General features: G+C 32.3%; 2 protein-coding genes across 4 annotated transcripts in view; both read left to right on the top strand.

The window, feature by feature from the left end:
• LOC143243336 (sulfhydryl oxidase 1-like) overlaps positions 1-8954 on the top strand; it is a 34065-nt gene extending 25111 nt beyond the window's left edge. The window contains exons 10-12 of one of the 2 annotated variants that reach the window (XM_076487187.1): positions 1113-1510; positions 3060-3167; positions 8594-8954. In XM_076487187.1, coding sequence (XP_076343302.1) covers positions 1113-1510; positions 3060-3167; positions 8594-8650 — 563 coding nt within the window. In that variant the 3' untranslated portion in view covers positions 8651-8954. The remainder of the gene's footprint in view (positions 1-1112; positions 1511-3059; positions 3168-8593) is intronic. The other variant, XM_076487196.1, reaches the window with a different exon arrangement.
• Positions 8955-18495: 9541 nt separating this feature from the next.
• Positions 18496-19276, top strand: part of LOC143243313 (uncharacterized) — a 38181-nt gene continuing 37400 nt past the window's right edge. Inside the window, exon 1 of one of the 2 annotated variants that reach the window (XM_076487167.1) lies at positions 18496-19265. In XM_076487167.1, coding sequence (XP_076343282.1) covers positions 19091-19265 — 175 coding nt within the window. In that variant the 5' untranslated portion in view covers positions 18496-19090. The remainder of the gene's footprint in view (positions 19266-19276) is intronic. The other variant, XM_076487163.1, reaches the window with a different exon arrangement.

Raw genomic sequence — 19276 nt, 5'->3', positions numbered from 1 at the left:
GTTTTGAAGGGAGCTGAGGGGCCCACATAGCGATTAGTTTATGTGTCATTTTAGATTCAGGATGGTAAAATAAACTTAAAAGCAAAAATCCTATAATTTGGAGGAAATATCTGTAAGTTAGTGTATCTTGAGTACAGGCTATTTATTAGATAACATTTTATACCCTGTTTGTCTTATTAATTTAAGGAATTGTGAGTTAGATGATAAGGTTTGTGATAACAGTTTGACTTCCTCTAGTTTTTGGTTAGATAAACTGTTGAATATAATGCATAATATTTAAATTGTACATTTCACAAATACTTCATTTATTCACTACATTGGTTTTGTCAGCAAAGACATTATCATAAATCTGTACCTGATGATATCTTTACTGTCGAAACCATAGTCGCAAATAAACATTGTATTTGTGAAGCGTACATTTGTCATTTTTTTCTGTAATTATGGATTTTCACCAAATACTAATGGTTTTAAATGTCAAATATATTATTAAAGTTATAGTTACATTTAACAGTTTCTTAAAAATCAGTCTTAGTTCATTGGAAAATGATTAATTTTAATTTCTTATCATAGTAAGCTACAGACTTAAACTAAAAATTGACCTAGCAATCAGTATTGTGAATTAAGTAAACTTTTCTTATGTTTTTAGTTATAAAGATTAGAATGCATTATTTCATCATTTGACTACCCTTGCTTTCAACAATATTAATCTTGCAAGGTTGAACCAGCTTAGGCTTAGGTGAGTCCTAAATACAAACTTTAAGTAAACAGTGCAAAGCAGTTGCTGTAGTTTAGTGTCATTTAAGCCATTAGTATTTCTCGTCTACTGATTGGATCACAGAACAAAATTTCTGTTTCTTTCAAAATCTTAATTTAACTGTTACTCTTTCCATACTTAGGCTAAGGTGACTTTTTTTCAAATAATAATTTGGAATAGGAAAATTAACCAATGAATAATCAATTTCATTTAAAAAGTTTTACTACATAATTGAAGATGTGATTAGAAAATATCCATGATGAATGAACTACTCCAACACTTGCCTGAGGAAGTGTTATAGTCAATGAATGTTTATAAAAACTGTGAAAATATAAAACACTTTATTTCTTTCCATAAGGTGGTGCTGATAATCCTCATGAAGTGTTATTTGCCATGAGAGATTATGTGCAGAACTTTTTTACATGTCGTTACTGTGCAAAGCACTTTAAAAAAATGGCTGCTACTCTTCAGACCAACCTAGTCTATCCTAATGATACTGTGCTGTGGCTTTGGAGAGCACACAATACTGTCAATGATCGTCTTGCTGGAGACACTTCAGAAGATCCAAAACACCCTAAAGTTCAGTTTCCCACCATCCAGCTCTGTTCAGATTGTCACACCAAAACAACTTGGAATATCACAGCTGTATTAACCTATCTGATGAAGTTTTATGATGAAAAAATTTTGCTGATTTTGAAGGACATCACCAAGAATTGTTGGAAGATGATGTTAAAAACTTTGCTTTCTCTGTACTGGGTGAGTTTTTTTTATCTTGTCTTACAAAGCTTAGACAGTCATACAATCACACTTTTCTATAAATACCACTCATGATACTATAAACATTTATCTCTCGAAAAATGAGGAAATACAACTTGTAATGTATTGTAAAACTTTGAAGTTAACAAGTTTTTTTCATAAATAAGTTGTCTTTAAATTAAAATGGTAACTACAGCAAGCTTAACTAAATTAGCTGGGTGCAGTAAGGTGTCTTGAAATTCAAATCCATTGTCCTACCACTTCATGCATTTTTAAATATTACTAGCCTAAGGAAAATGATGGAATTTAAACATGATAAAGATATATGCTTACATAGCTTTGCATGTGTTTAATATTGAATATTGGCCAAGCTTTGGAAAGGTAGAAACTGTGGTATTCCAAGGATAAAAATGGTACACAGTTACCTGATCTTTATAATAACTACAGCTTTTTAAGCCTAGCACACACAAGGATAGATTTAACTATTTGTTTAAGAGTTGTTTTGAAAAAACAAAACTTGGTACATGATACTGAAAGTAGAATAGCTATTTCATTTACTTGGAGAGATGAAACTGAGAAAAGGGACTGATTGTTAAGTGAAAAGACTTTTTCATTGTAGTGCAGAATTAAAATAAACTTTATATGAATAAAATAAAAGGACTTGCATGGTTGACAAATGATGAATCTTAGCAAGTGTTTTGATTCTTAAAAGTCAAAAGAACCTGAAAATGTTAAACTACAATTAAAACTCATATTCTATCAAAAGTTTACCAACCAGAAAATTGCATTTCATGTATCTGAAAATATCTCTATTTTGCATGATTGTTATGAAGCAGTCTCACATACACAAGGTAAACTCTAACACAATACAATTATTCAATGAATAATTTGCACCTGAAAAAGAAAGGTGCACCTTTTGAAAGCATTTGGGTTATAGGGATTTTACTTTATCTTTATCATTCTTGAACCTACATGTTTTTTAACATCGTCAATGAAATAGTAGATAGTTTCTGAGTTGACCTTGCTACAGAGTTAACATATATCCTCAAGAGGATTTACTGTATTCTGAAATGTTTATCCAAATAAATATTTTGTAAGTTTGTAGGAGAGTGGTATATGTGGTAGTTGCATACCATGAGGTACTAATTAATTAGTGAATAAATGAAAATGTCAGGCCAAAATACCATAAAAGTAAATATATACATATACGTAGCAGATAAGAAACTTGATCTGGTTTTTAGCAGATAATGTAAATTAATTAAAATGGCTCATTAATATTATAAGTAAAAAGTTTCAGAATGTGTCATAATACTTTTAGTTTAATATCTCACTTTTTAGTTTGCATTATGTTTAGGTGAAATGAGAGCTCTGGCTTTAGAAAAAATTGGTTATTATGTAATGCATGTAATTACCCGAAGACAATTTTTAAAGCACTCTCATTTAGTGTTCATGATTTATGATGGCAAGCATGATAGAAATGGATTCAAAATGTTTTCTGATTACATTTTCTTCTTTATAATTTTGTACTGATATTTTTTGTGTTTGTCAGGGGCATCTTTATGGATTCACCCTGTTTGGGGTTCTGTCATTATTATTGTGGATCTTACCAGGAGCTTCACGTAATGGGATACAACTAGAGTTCACATTTAAATATTCAGTAGGCTGCATTTCCTTTACATATTTTGTGCATGAAAACCCAGTGTGAATGTTTTATTTTTTTATAACTTTATTTTTCTTTGGCTCTGAAGAATGTGAACCAAGTTTAATGCTTTATTATCATATTCTGTTTTGTACTTTTGTTGTTGGACTTTAAAAAAGTCATCTATGCCTTATACACTCCATGATACTTTACAGCTTCAGTACACTTTGAACTTTCGTATCAGTTGCTCAGTATGAATTTCAAAGTGGATCAATGTGGCTCAGTGGTAAGCATACCAAAGTAAAAGTTGGGGCCACAGGTGCAATATAAATTCCATTATTTAGTTAATGTAGCTAAAGAGTTGCCAATCATTGGTGTTGACTACCTGCTTTCCATTTAGTCTATTACTTGAAAATTATGGACCACTAGCACAAATAGCCCTCAAGAAACTTTGCACAAAATTCAACAGAAAACAAAAATTTGGAAATATTTAAAGAAGCAATCTTTTAAACATTCATTATTATAAATGAAAATGTTTTTGACATTTATTTATTCTTAAAATTTTGTTTTCTACAATTTTATTTCAAAATGTAAGATTATTTGAGTATAGCTTTATCATTTTCATGTTCTCAGTCACTGATTGTGGTGATGTTTTGTTTCTCTGCTAATATTAAGTGTCATTTAAGCCATTAAATAATGATGGACATAAAACAGATGGGATTTACACAAAATACGCTTTTTGTTTATCTGTGAAGAAGCTTTTATTTAAACTAAACCACATTTGAAGAAAAAGAAATCACTCAATGTTATAAAAACTTTATTAACTTTATATAATCCTTAAATTCAGTCAGCATTGATTCTGTCATTTTTAACATCAGAAATGTGAAAACGTTTTGAAACTTTTTGATGCTGTATGTGAAATCAGTGATTAAAAAGTGCACAATAGTTTGTATCAAAATGTTCTTTTTTACCAGATTTTCAAACTAAAAGAACAACTCAAAATGAAATGTGCCTTACAGAATCATAATCATAAAACCGAAGAGTTGGTCAGTCACACTCAATTTCTCTGACTTTTTAAAGTTAGACGAGTCCAATTCCACTTTTTCTCCCATAATACTTTCTCTTTTCATTGCCTGTTCCCATTTTAATTGAATTAAATTGCTAACATAGGTATAAATAACTCTTAAATTTCAACACTTTTTTTCTACTATGTAAAATCTTGTCAAGGAGGGAGTTTTTTTTTTTTTTACCAAGGATATATTTAGGGACAAATGAAATTAATTTGCTGTTTGTCATAAAGAGAGATTTTTGAACAGTGATCAAGTATTTACAAGAAATTTGGTTTTAAGAGAACTGTTGTAATAATGATATTAGTGTGCTTAGAAAATAACTGTAATAAATGAATGCTGGGTCAAGGATTGATGAGAGACACTTAAGGTAAATTACATATTGATCATGATTGGTTTTGGTTTCCCAAAATTAGAAGGCCCAGTATTTTTTTTTTTTTTATAAGAAACATAGTATATTGTAAGCAAGTCCAAACAATCAACTTACTTATGTAGCATACTCACAGTGTGTTGGACACAGTTTCAAAGAACTAACATTTAACTAATGTATCATAGTTGTAGCATGTTGTGCACAAGTCCAAACAATCAACTTACTGATGCAGCATGCTCACCAGGTGTTGGACACAGTTCCAAACAACTAACAGTTAACTAACATATGATAGTTGTAGTGTGTTGTGCACAAGTCCAAACAATCAACTTACTGATGTAGCATGCTTACAAGGTGTTGGACACAGTTCCAAACAACTAACAGTTAACTAACATATGATAGTTGTAGTGTGTTGTGCACAAGTCCAAACAATCAACTTACTGATGCAGCATGCTCACAAGGTGTTGGACACAGTTCCAAACAACTAACGTTTAACTAATGTATCATAGTTGTAGTGTGTCATGCACAAGTCCAAACCATAAATATATAAGGCATGGTATAGTATAGACAGGTGATAATCTCTGTTAGTGCTAGGATGAAAAAAAATTAAAGCTGTGTTGTTAATTTGTCTCAGTTTCAGTTAACTATAAAAAATATTAAATTAACCACAGTTGTTAATATATATGTATTGTTTTATCATAGTGGTAATAATTATTCCAATCATAATGCAGTTTCAGGTATTATATTTATACCATTAATGCTAGGCATGTACAGATAATATTAAAATGTGGAAAGTTTGATACTTCCCAACTAACAGTGCTATATTTGAAAAGAAAATCAGAATACATATCTAAATGACAGTCAGTAAACCAACTATATTGCTCAAAATGCCATAACTCAACAATCAGTAGATGTTTAGTAATAGTATAGCATAAGCAAATATTGCTATCATTACAGTAATAACCCGAGAGTCAGAGATACATGATTCTGCATGTGTAGTGATAAAAGTGGTATAAATAAATCACATTAACAACTGATGTAAATATAGCCTTTGATTACAATTGTTAGTCATGTGCAGTAGTAAATGAATTGATCATATCATTTTGGTCTGAAAACATCTTTCTTCTCTTTTTGTACACTTTGGTAAAGTAACAGTGTATGTATATCTGGTTTCTTTTAGATAAGAGACATGCAGCACAAATTACTTGTATAGGTCATTCTTAAAGCTTATAACTGAGATTCTCTGGGAAAAAAAGAAACAGACTAACATCAATAGCTGTTGGAGTTGTTAATATCAAAAGGCTGTTCAGTTTTGTGAATTAACAATCTAAATAACCGACGAGCTGAAACATACTAGTTATGATATTTAACATCTTTCAGAAGAATGCTTTTGGTTAGTCAAATAACAAATTTACTGTGATGCATTCTGTCCTATTTATTTCCATAAAACAAAATACAGTTGTAGATTATAATGAAGTGGTTAACTGGAGGTTAAAAACAACAAAAAATGTAATGGAAAATAAACCTAGTAATGGTTCGATATGGTTTTAACTACAGTCTTCACTGCAGTGAATAGCAGGCTTTTCGATTTGCCAGTTTATTTCATTAATTAAAATATGTGAAGTTGCAAACATCTGGCACTAATACAACTGATCAGTTTTTAAACTCAAATGAAAATCCATTTGTTGTTGTTTAATGACTTAAAAATTAGATGGTACTGTTTTTAGATCCAGATATGTCTTCAAACCACTGGTTAAACTGTACAGTGTTAGATCTAGTTCCAGTACTAAATCAATTCCTGAAGAAGTTTCTTAAGATTTCGACTCGTGATTTATCATTACTGTCATAAATGGTAACTATATCTGTTTCAGTTAACTTAAAGCGTATCAGTGTATTTTAATAGCTTTCTGTAATTACTTATTTAGAAGTTTTTATATTTTATCCAAAAACATACATTCCTGTACAAACAGCTATTGTTCAAGTGAATGAAGATATAAATACCATCTTGACCACTATCTTGGCTGTCATACTCTAGACAGTGTAGTAAAGTGGTATTGGATGAAAAGGCCTTGTCAGCACTGGATTGAGCAGTTACGAGGGCTGTTCAAAAAATACGTGGACTGACGTCATAAAACAAAATGTATTTTATTTAGAAGTTACAGGTCTGGGACCCCTACAAAGTACTCTCCTCCTCTACGCACACACTTATCTCAACGGTGTTTCCACTTGTTGAAACAGTCCTGGTATGCTTCTTTTGTAATGTCCTCCAGCTCCTTCGTCGCATTTGCCTTAATCTCAGGAATCGTCTCAAATCTTCTTCCTTTCAAGGATCTTTTGAGTTTGGGGAACAAGAAAAAAATCACAAGGAGCAAGGTCAGGTGAATAGGGGAGGTGGGGAAGAACAGTAATCGAGTGTTTGGCCAAAAACTCACGAGTTCTGAGGCACAAATTTCGCAGCAACGCGGTGCACCTTCAATTTTACGGTCAAAATCTCGTAACAAGATCCAACTGATATCCCACACTCTTCAGCAAGCTCCCTGACAGTCAGACGTCGATTTGCCCACACCAGGGTGTTGATTTTGTTGACGTGTGGGCCGTCAGTTGATGTGGAAGGACGTCCAGGACGCTTATCATCTTCAATGGACTGTCGACCATCCTTAAAACGTTCATGCCACTTGAAACATGCCGTACGCTTCATAGAAACATCACTGTAAGCCGTGTTAAGCATAGCAAAAGTTTCAGTCGCAGATTGTCCAAGTTTAACACAAAATTTCACAGCAAGTCGTTGCTCCTTCAGGTCATTCATTCTGAAATCCGCCAAACGAAAAAATCGCACTTCACTTAAAACCGAGTAGCTAATACACAAATGAAGATATTTGCAATCGGGAAATGGCGTCGTAATCAGCTGATCTGTGCGAATCTAGCGACACCAAATGGATTCCCCTGGAACCAACTGGAGCCGCGCAATTCAAACAGTCCGCATATTTTTTGAACAGACCTCGTATCATATGGTTGATGTATTACCTTTTTCTTTACTTTCAATTATACGTTCTTATAATAAGAGATTTGTGCATGAATATTAAAAATTTGTAGTACAGTTTCTTTAAAAAGTAAAATGTTTTGATATTTTTTATCATAATTTTATAGCCTATAACTCTACAGAGATGGAGATAATTCAGTAAATCTGCAAACACTAAGTAACTTAGAAAAGAGATGAGGAAACATACATACTTATTCTAATGAGTATGAGAATATCTGGTATTGATTTTTACATTTGTATAATAGCTGTGATTTGTATTAATTAACAAAGTGTATCTACTGACACTTTACAAATATTGTAAGTATCTTTTTTAATAATATTCCCCTGAAATATATATGTAAAAACGGCTTGTTTGGGTTGAGAAAATATTTTTACATAGAGGAGCGAACAACGTTTCGACCTTCTTTGGTCATTGTCAGGTTTACAAAGAAAAAAAGAGGTAACTGACCGGAATCTGACCACCTGTTTGAAAGGGGTTGTGTAACTGAGTGTCGGAATGTAAAGGGCAGTGTTAGATGTTTGAATATATAATTTTATATTATTTATTTTATTATTTTTAATAGAGGTATAAAGGTGTTCCTTTGTGTTGGTTTATTTTGGGTTTAAATTGTTGTATAAGTAACGTTTCTTTAATTTTGCATTTGTTTATGTTTGTTTCTTTATTTAGTATTTGAGTGTTTTCTATGGTCATGTTGTGTTTATTTGATTTGCAGTGTTCGAAAACGTGTGAAGGTGACTTTTTATGTTCTTTGAATCTGGTTTCCATTTTTCTACTTGTTTCTCCAATATAGAAGTCGTGGCAGTTATCACATTGTGTTTTATAAATAATATATAAATAATATTTTTACATATATATTTCTCTAAAGTGGGTTTTCTCGACATCACTGATTAATATTCCCCTGAAAATACAGACATTTTGATTATAAAATATTTTCATCACAAGATTCAAATATAGTGCTTTTTATTTCAGTTAAAGAATCACCATAGCTCTGCTGATGAAATGAATGGTGTAATCCTTAGAACCTGAGTTTGTAGATATTTTGAACTGCGTGGAAAATTTTTGTATTTATTTTCAAGAAAGCATCTTTTTCTTTAAGATATATCTAATACAATAGTAACCCTTAAACTTTTATTGTTATTGTATATATGATATATTTATCGTTAAAAAAATGTTTTAAGGTAAAATGAGTATTTTGTTTGTTTTAAATAAATGCTTACCAACTTGTTACATGTAGATGGAATTTAAGAACTTGTTATAGTATCAAATCTCATATACTTTCTATGTATTCTTTTATTTCTTTCCTTTTTAATTAATAATGTTGAGAATTGAAGTTGTCTAGTGTGAATTATTTACATATTAGATCCACACCAAATATTTATTATGTGTACAAGACACTATATTTACATCTAAAGTTCACACTGAGTTTTAATAGTATGTACAAGACACTACATTAACGTAAATAACCTTCAATACATTGTTTGTTTGAAGTTAAACACAAAACTACACTATAGGCTATCTGTGTTTTGCCCACAACAGGTATCAAAATCTGGTTTCCAGCTTTGTAACTCTAGAGACGTACTGCTGTGCCATTAGAGAGCATTCAGTACATTAGTAAATAACACAAAACAGATCTGTACATTTAAAGTTCTAATCTCAAAATAATAGTGTGTGAATGAGTAGAAAAAGCTCATTGATACAGTTTTAGACTTAAAACTTTGGAAGAATGATTTGTCAAAAAAAAAACTTAGCATTTCAGAATTTTTGAAAGAGAAATATTCTAAAAAATAGAGGTGGGGTGGGGCACTAGGTAGCCTAAAGATATATATGAAAGAATATTTACATCATTAGCTGCAAATGTATCATACTTTTATCCCTAACCCATGTGAGCCAACTTGGAGTTTTTATTTGCACCCATTCTTTTCTTTCTATAAGGAATATTTTTCTTTCAAAAAATTTCTACATCTGACCTGTGTCTCCAAGTAACTCAACTGTCCAATTCACAGCAGATATTTCCTGTTGTGTGTGTATCTTCAAAATTTGTAACCAAAATATCATTATTCTTCATCTCCATCTGCAGAAAAACATTGAACCTTATGGAACAACATTCATTTGCAACCAAATGTTCTCCAATTTCCACCCTTTCAAACATTTCTGTAATTGAAGTAAACAAGAACTCTAAAATAACGTTTTTTCTGAACAGTTTCCAAAAACCTTTTTCTTTCATAGTTTAACAGTTTCCAATCTCTCTCTCTCTCCCTATATATATATGTATTATAATCATAAATTTTTAAGCCATAAACAAAATATGCAGCATATTTTGTTTAATTTTAATGTGTTTTGTTTGTGGTGTAAAAAGTTATGGTTATAATTAATCAGAGGTTTGGATTTGCTGCTTTAATGCAGTCATTCCTTATGAATTTGTTTACTTATTTCGTTTCATTTGGATGTAATTATTTAATTTTGCTAAAATATATTTATATATATAGATATAAACTTATATTTTTCATTCTTTTTTACAAATGCAAAGAATTCTTAGAATTTAGGTTTTATGACAAAATGTCTTCTATACTATTGAATTTTCTTTTTTTCCTTCATTTCCTCTCACTTGCATAAAACACCACTCATTCAATTGTACTGTGTTAAAGTTTTGTCTTTTGTTTGATTGTGTTTAGAACTTCAGTTGGGTGTTGAACATGGTCTAGTAATTAGGGTTCAAAATTTTGGATTAATGGTTCTATTCAGTCTAACAACAGTTTGTACTAGGTGATTTTAACTAGCTGTTTTCTACCTAGTCTTATCATTTAAAAATTGTGGACAGATGGCCCTCAACAAACTTTATATGAAATTCAACAAACAATTAAACTTCAGGAAAAACGTTATAGTAAGCTTATTGGCAAAGAAAACCTTTCACCTCCATGGTTTAACTCTCATTTCTCAATCTATATACAGGATGTTCGGAAAGTCACTGTGCACTTATATATTTATTAACAGACAAAACTGCACAGTGACTTTCTGAACACCCTGTATAATGTACTTATCCTCTGTAATTCATGAATGTAATAAGATAAAATAACAGCCTTTTCCAATGCAAAATATTTATATGTTCATATCATAAAGATGTGTTCAGGTTGGGGATTTAAAGTTTCTTAGGTGAGAATATCCCATGTGGTTAACGGCATTAGAAAACCAAAACAATAGTGGACAACTTGAGGCATCACGACCATCTAGAAAGAGACCTGCAACAGTTCATACACAATCTTATGGTAGGTGATAATCTAAGAATACAAAAACCAGTTGCAGAAGTCACATGTCCCTAACAAAAATACAAAATATAATTAAGAATGATTTCCATATGAAAAACAAAACGTAAGTCACATGTTTTGAAGCTCTTTCAATAACCTATATGTTTAACAGTTGTATACCTTAAGCACTGAGAGAGTGAATTGGGTACCCATGCTATTCCATAAGAAAAACTGGATTTCAGTGGGTGTGGACTGTTAAAGTGATTGTTGAGAAATTGTGCCTCTCAAACTAGATGACTTATATGGAAGGCAAGCAGGATTGGTGATGTGTCTGTGATATGATAGAACCTCTTGCAATAGAAATTTCATTTTTTGTTAAGATTTACAGCCATCGGGTAAAGAGTCACCAGATGTAACTACATTGACTGTAATAACGTTGGGAGTTGCAAAAATGGTTTTATATAATGTACGTATCACCTGTAGGTGATGAAACCATTCAAACATAAATGAGATGATTACATAGAGAGAGAGACGCACACACATGCGTTTCAGGAAAACCAATATGTCGTAATGGAAAAGTCTCTTTTCCATTATATTTGGTATTATAGACATTGTTTTGTGAATTGCTGAATGAAAAAGAAAACTAATGATAATATGAATAAAATCTATGCGATGATAGGTTCCTATTTTTAAGATTGTTATTGTCAGAAGTAATTTAATTATAAATATATATTATTAAAATAAAGAAAGTTGTCCGTTTGTTTGGAATTAAGCCTAAAGCTCAACAATAGACTAACTGTGCTTTGCCTACCACGAGTATCGAAACCAAGTTTCTAGTTTTTTTGATAAGTCTGAACATATGCCACTGAGGATGGGGAGGACTGTCATTAGAAAAAATCATTATTTTCATCAATAAACGTGGAGCAACTTTCCTATCAACTGTGATTTAAAGCAACTTAGCAGAAAACTATGATTCTGACGTCAAAGAACAAAAGCAAGTGTGTGAGTAGTATTTTCAAACATTGCATAGTATTAATTATCGTATTAGACATACTGAAAAACAACAGTTGAAAATTAGACAAAGAATGGTTATTTTTACTTATGTCAGCAAATAACATGTTAAGATATATCACAACGTTTTTATTATTATCATAACCTGTTGCAAAAACATGTCCTTGTCAAATAGCTACTAATTTCACTCTTTCACAATAAGTAGAGAATTTATCTTTATTCTGATACATTTAAATCATATTTTTTTCTCTCTAAATTTTCATGCAAGGTCATAAAAGTTTGTAGTCCTTTTAAGCAGATAAAAATTATATACTACCATCCTTGTTAACGTTTTAGAGTGTACCATGATCTTCTATCTGTGGTGTGGTATGGATATATATATACGTATACATTAGTATAGAAAGGGAAGCCACCACACGAAGTCCAAGTACACACCATTGTTTATGCCCATCTTTAATATTTTACTTTACTTTTGAAGAAAATATAAACAATAAGATTCACATACAACATACAGGCTTAAAAACACGTTAATTGTATTTGGCAGGCCTAAGAAATGTGCTGTCTAGCAACTCTCTGGCTAGGTTGTGTAGAAAGACTCGTTTTGTTCAAACAGTTTTGAATAACATTATTTATAAGCCTGCTAGAAAAGTATTTTTAGTAAATAAATTTTAATATTTTCTATTATATTACGGAAAAAGCTGTCGTACTTATTAGATAAATTATATTCTTCATAAACCAATATACAGTAACTACTTTTTTTCAAAAAATATCATTACAATTTAAGTTTGTTTTTTTTCGAACGACTCTGGATAAAAATTAGTTTAAGGTGCCATTGACTAGCTGTTTTCTATCTGCTTGTTGTTGTTTTGTACGAAAAATCGGTTGTTAGCATTTTAAATTTTTAGACTTGTTCAATGAGAAGATGACAAAGCCCAAAGGCGTGATCCTGCTCAGGAAAATTACACTATGCAACAAAATTTTTACTTTTTCTTGTTCCTGGGCAGAAAGTGTTGTTTCCCAATTGCTCATGCCTAAAGTAAATGGAAAAACCTATTATTCTCTTCAAACTTTGCTTTTGTGACATGGGTGATAAAATTTCAAAGTTACCCATTTGGAATTGCCTGTAACCCGAACAAATGGCGCCTCTTCATTGATAGCTCATCCAGAAGCCTCAAAGCTGTGCTGCTCCATAACGGGAATAAGTATCTGTCTCTTTCCCTGGCTCATTCGGTGCACATCAAAGAGGAATACAACAGCGTCAAGACCTTGCTAGAAGCCTTGAAATATAATGAGTAGGGCTGGGAGGTTATCGGAGACTTCAAAATGGTGGAATTCCTGATGGGTCTTCAAGAAGGCTTTCCCAAGTTTCCCTGTTATCTTTGCCTTTGGTACAGCAGCGCACTACAACAGGATGCACTGGCCACAACGGACCGTGTTCTCTGTGGAGAGGCACAATGTCAAGTGTGAGCCACTAGTGGACCTCCAGAAGGTGTTGTTCCAACCATTGCACATAAAATTGGGTCTCATAAAACAATTCGTCACAGCTCATAATGAGGAGCCTGCAACCTTCAAGTACCTTCGAAACTTCTTCCCTAAGCTGTCTGAGGCAAAAGTCAAAGCTGGTGTCTTCGTTGGACCACAAATAAAGAATATCCTGGAGTGCAAAGAATTCCCCAAGAAACTCAGTAGGAAGGAAAAAAAACTTGAATCAGCTTAGTCGTAGTGGTTCGGGGCTTTTGGGCAATCACAAGGCCGAAAATTATGTGGAACTGGTTGAGACTCTGGTGAAGAACTACGGCAATATGGGCTGCAGGATGTCCCTGAAAGTCCATAACGCTCATCTTGATAAATTCAAGGGGAACATGGGAGCATACTCAGAGGAGCAAGGGGAGCGCTTCCACCAAGGTATACTGGACTTTGAATGCCGTTACCAAGGAGTATATAACGAAAACTTGATGGGAGACTATATTTGGGGGCTGATACGTGAAAGTGATTTATATTACAGTCGCAAATCTCGAAAAATTACTTACTTCTAAACATTTTTGCTCATTTCTGTATAACTTTAGTATAAATACATGTAAATCTTGATTCACATGCTGTTTTATTCAGACCTTATGTAAATGAAAATGTGCAAATTTTCCCGTTTTTACATAGAAAAATAGGTTAATTTCTAAATTTCATTATCTAGGTCACAAAACAAAGTTTGAAGGGAATAATGGCTATTTTCTGTACTTTTACAACATAAGTAATTAAGAAATAACACATGCTCTCCAGGAAGAAAATTTGTGGTACATAGTGTTACTGTTACAGCCCCATCTTTGACAATGAGGAAGATAATATTGAAATCAAGATACTTGGTCTTCATAGAAATTTGGCACCTGGTGTTTGATGATATGGCTCTCCATCTGAATATGAACAACAATCTTCCAGTGGAACTGCTAGACAGAGGTCTTCGGACTTTGTAACACTTGGATAGACCATTTGCTTCTGAATGGGCCGTGGTTTATAAGAAAGCTGTCAGATGGATAGGATGTGCCCTGATAATGGCACATATACTCTCTATTCAAGCAATCTGCATTTTACTTCTGCTGTCTCTTATTTCTTTTATATGCTTCAAACTCAGTCTTGTAATTCAAAATTATGGATGGGTTTAGCAAGTGGTAGAAGATCTTGGCCACAGGCTTGCTTTTGCAAAAGAGAAGTAGTCTGGAAGAAACCATCTTCTCAACTTGGGAGTTGACAGGGAACTTGAAAATCAAATGGAAGGACAGCGAAGACAATGAATGGAGGTGCTGAAGATAATAGTAAACTTACTCAGATTTCTTACTTTCAGGAGTGATGTGGGAAAACTGAATCAAGCTTCATATTCCAGGAACTTTCTTATATTTTTTCGACTGATTTCCGAATATGACCCAGTTCTAAAGGCTTATTTGGATTATGCTAAATCACAACTTAGCTCAGTGACTTACTTGTCACCAAAGATAAGGAAGATGTTTGAGGCAGTTTAATTGATTTGGCGAGTTGTTATGATGGTAATATCAGTGGAACAGCGCTGCTCAACAAAATTACTGACAATCCAAATGCTCCCTCATACTTGAAATGACCTCCAGCCAAAGACCTCTGTAACTTATTGAATTACTCGTCTAATGGAGAAGACGTCTTTCCACATTTCAGAGCAGCATTGCAAATACTGTTAACAGTCGGTGTCCATTGCTAAATGTAAAAGATCATTTAGCAAGTTATAATTCATTCTTATTTACCTGAGAGCCTTTATGTCTCGAGAAAGCATTGATGTAGATGCCATCATAGATGAGTTTGCACAAGAAGTAAGGTAAAAAAAGTGGTTATATAAGTTGTTAGGATTGGCCACACCAAAGCATTCTTTTTTCAGGATTACTATTAACTTTGTTAACCTGAAGATGGCGTAAGAAGGTCGAAACGTTGTTTTTGCTTTATTAGTAAAAGTGTTAATACCATACCAGCCGTCCTGAGATACATTTCTACTTCAAGTGGTGTTTCTCGTCATCACAAATTACTGTGGGGTCACGCTTTGGGCCCTATCTCCCCTGGCGCACCATACCCTCACTACGCCACTGTATATGTATGTTATTAAAGGCTTTTGGTATTAAGAGAATTCCTTTACATTATTTGGTAAATAATATCGTAAAGACCAGTGGCTTAATGACGAAAACTTTATTTATTCAACCATAAGTTCTATAAACTGGCTTATCTAACTCTTACTGACGTACCTAAAGAACGCTGCAGACGTTAATACAATTCTGTTACTGACTTTTCTGAAAACACACTGATAGTTTACAAAACTGGCGTATATGACAAACTATATGTCAGTACCAGACAAACCAAGCAACTAAAATGGTTAACTCAATAATCAGTCATTATTTATTATAGGGTAACTTGCATTTTTAGCGCTCAAATTGTTTCCTAAACTTTAAACAAAATATTCCAGTGTTAAGACTTAATAATCATGTAAAGTCACAATTTCCTCCAGCCAGTTTTAATTGGTAGACTAAAGTTAAAAATAATGTTCTGCAATAATATTAAAAATCCTACATTTTGTGCGATTAAAAATATTCATTGTTGACAAAATAATTTATGTTATTATCTATCAACTATTGATAGTTATCTCAATAGTTCAAAACTAGGAAAGGCTTTCATGAATGTCTGTGAAACGAGTGATCCATAAAAGTAGTTGTTGGATTAGTTACAGTTCATTAAATTAATTATAACTCAAAATAAATGAATGGAAATGTTCACACAATAAAGAGGTTTCACTCTACACACACGTAAACGTATAAAAGTTTTACTTCAGAGCGATTTTCATAACGTATGTTCTTTGGTATGTGAATTAAGTTTCTAATTTATCCTCAAGTGATCGTTAATATGACTTTTTTATATACATTTTCATTTCATTTTATTTCGACAGTTCCCTTTTGTTTTTAATATCTCATGTGCTACAACCATCGATATAAAATGTAATAAAATATTTTAAGAACGACAACTAAAAAACAAAAAAGGCAGGACTTTTTATTTCAAGCCTAGACGAACATCAAGTTTTTAATTGCATGCTTATAATTCAACTTCCGTGGTTTCAAGATTATTGACTAAATCTTTTTTTTTCAAATAAAGGTTTTTGTTTATGATATCAAAAATCTGATAAATGTGCCTTCAATACTTATTGCAAACAACTGATACAATAAAACTTCGAAATAATATTTCTTTTTCGAAGATATTTTGAGAGAAAAATATTAAAACAGAAGATAAATTAATAATTATTGCATTTGACATGTTATGAAAAAGGTAGAAAATTGAAATATAAAAACCTCCTGTTAGTTGGTCTAATTTTGCTGCTCCCCTGGTTATCTTAGCGATACTATAAAGAACGTTAATTTAAATATTATGTATCTTAATTCTCAGAAAGCTTTGATAATACACTCCATGAAATGTTATTTGATTACTTCGATTCATGTGACAAGACTGTAAAGACTGATTTAACTAAGGTAGAGTTTTCTGATTGAATTAATGTGAATTATGGATTCTTTACGACTAGGAGTCTGTCTTGATACCTTTGTTATTCAAAAATGTATAATACTAACAATATTGATGGTTACATACACCGTAGCCAAGGTCGTAACCAGAATTTCGGTTCAAGGAAAGTTTGCATGTTTGACTACTTCGTGTTAGCAAAAAGTTAAGCAATGGATATCTTTGCTCTGTGCATCACAGGTTTCGTATCGTGATTTTTACTGTTGTAAGTTAACAGGCATAGCGATGCACTACTGGAGGCAAGATACAGTATCCTAATTTTTTTTTAGTTCCAGAGTTATGACGTTCCACATTGGGTTCTTGATTTTATTTATTGCAAAACCACTAATGCGGTAAGAATCACATATATTTGTAACAAAAAACACCATCAATATTGCAGTCAAGCCCATTAATTTTTTTACATAGAGAATGAACGAGTTTACCCAACTTTATTACTCAATATGGTGTTATACGTGGGCCCAGCCTGCCGGTAGTACAGCGGTATGTCTACGGATTTGCAACGCTAAAATTAGGGGTTCGATTTCTCTCAGTGGCCTTAGCAGATAGCCCTATGCGGCTTTGCTATGAGAAAACACACTGACACACATACGTAGGCCCTAGCGGTAGTAAAGATATGAAAGCATAATTTGAAAAATTACAAACATAAAATGAAATGATTTCTACGAGAAGGACAACAAACAAACAAAACAATAAGGACACAATAACTAGCTGAAACTGATATAAAATGAAATAAAGAGATTTAATAACGATATAAAATAATAATATAATTACTGATTTTGTACTCTAATCGGGAACTAATTAAAATAATTGCAATCTGCCATACATTATTCATCTCTTTTTTTCTTTTACAATTTAATGTTTTCCATTTATTTTATCAGCGAATTATATTGCCATTATTTTTAAAAATTTTGTTTTTGATAATGCACACTAAAATTTCTCTCTCTTTTCTTTTATAATTTGGTTATATGTCTGATGGTTCGAACGGCTTTAAGTTGGTTATTTATGTTCGAAGAAGGGCGTTTTCATGATGCTAAATACAAGCCCTATCTATCATTGTATTACCACTTGCCTTTGAGTTATATGTATGCAGCTTTTCTGTGGTGAGTTAAAGACAAATAAAAACGCTATACACATAGTTCTGATTGTTGTCAGAAAATTTGTTATTGCCGTGGGAATACCTCCAAAACATCACTTAAACTGCTTATAGCATAGCCATTTATATTCTAAGACATCACAACATTTAGGATTTGTTTTCTGGTAAAATATACTACACTTCTTTGAATTTTTGACAAATAACGTAACAAAAATAAATGTTTTATACAAATTTGTGTTTGAAATGAATATTGTGATAATCGAAAAGGTGATATAACCTATCTAGTTTTAAGGTGATACCCATAGCTTATGTATAAATACAATTCTTGTGTTATTGAAATCTAAATATCAGCTATAATCATGTTAATATAAAATTATTGATATAAAGATGACCTAATTCTTGTTTATCCAGGTGTATGTATTTATTTTTTCGCCAAAAACCTTTTGTGGCACTATGGTTTGAGAATACATTCGTAGTTGTTCGATATATTTTATGGAGATGACTCGGGTGACGTTTCAGTGCTTTACAAACAGTAGTATGTTACCTTATCGTTTAACTAAAATTTGGGTTTTCCTCGGGTGAGGATAAATAACACGGAATATGGAGCAACATCCCATCATCTAGTGATGTCAAAGATGGATTGTGAGTTGATGGTGTATGTTTAGTATATTTGACTAATGTTTTAAACATCTTCGTGGTTTTGTTATGATTTTTGTAGTTTAATGGAGATGAAAAAATAATGAATTACTTGCAAGTGTTCCATAATACGTCTCTCATACAAAAAAAAATGCGATAGAATTTTTTTCTAACGTACTGCTATTCCTTAATTAAGGCTCCTGATTCCTAGTTCAAAGGATTAGAAAGTAGTGGCACCAAATCTAGTCACCTGGTAGACTGTGGAAGTGGTAGGGCTACATCAGTCATCAGACAATTTTTCTCAAAACATCATTCACAAGCTAAAGTTTCTATTAGTATTACATGCAGTTATTTATTGTACTAGAAACACTGGCAAAAAAGTCCAACAGCAAAAAATTAAGTTAAAACTTAAGCCAGATAATGGGTGCTCAACAAGGTAAAGAAAACAAACGAGATGATCGAGGCAGTGGATCATCAGTTGGAAGTGGTCATGGTGTTGGAAAGACTACAAAAAGTCTTAAACTCCGAAACAAGGATTCTCGTATTGCAACTGCCAGCTTGCCAGTATCTGGAAATATCTTTACAGAACATAATGGTGAGTTCTCT

This window comes from Tachypleus tridentatus, chromosome 2 (assembly GCF_004210375.1).
Source record: "Tachypleus tridentatus isolate NWPU-2018 chromosome 2, ASM421037v1, whole genome shotgun sequence".
In the NCBI taxonomy this organism is placed as follows: domain Eukaryota; kingdom Metazoa; phylum Arthropoda; class Merostomata; order Xiphosura; family Limulidae; genus Tachypleus; species Tachypleus tridentatus.
Note: the sequence above shows the minus strand (reverse complement) of the source record. Positions and strands in the feature narration are given on the sequence as shown.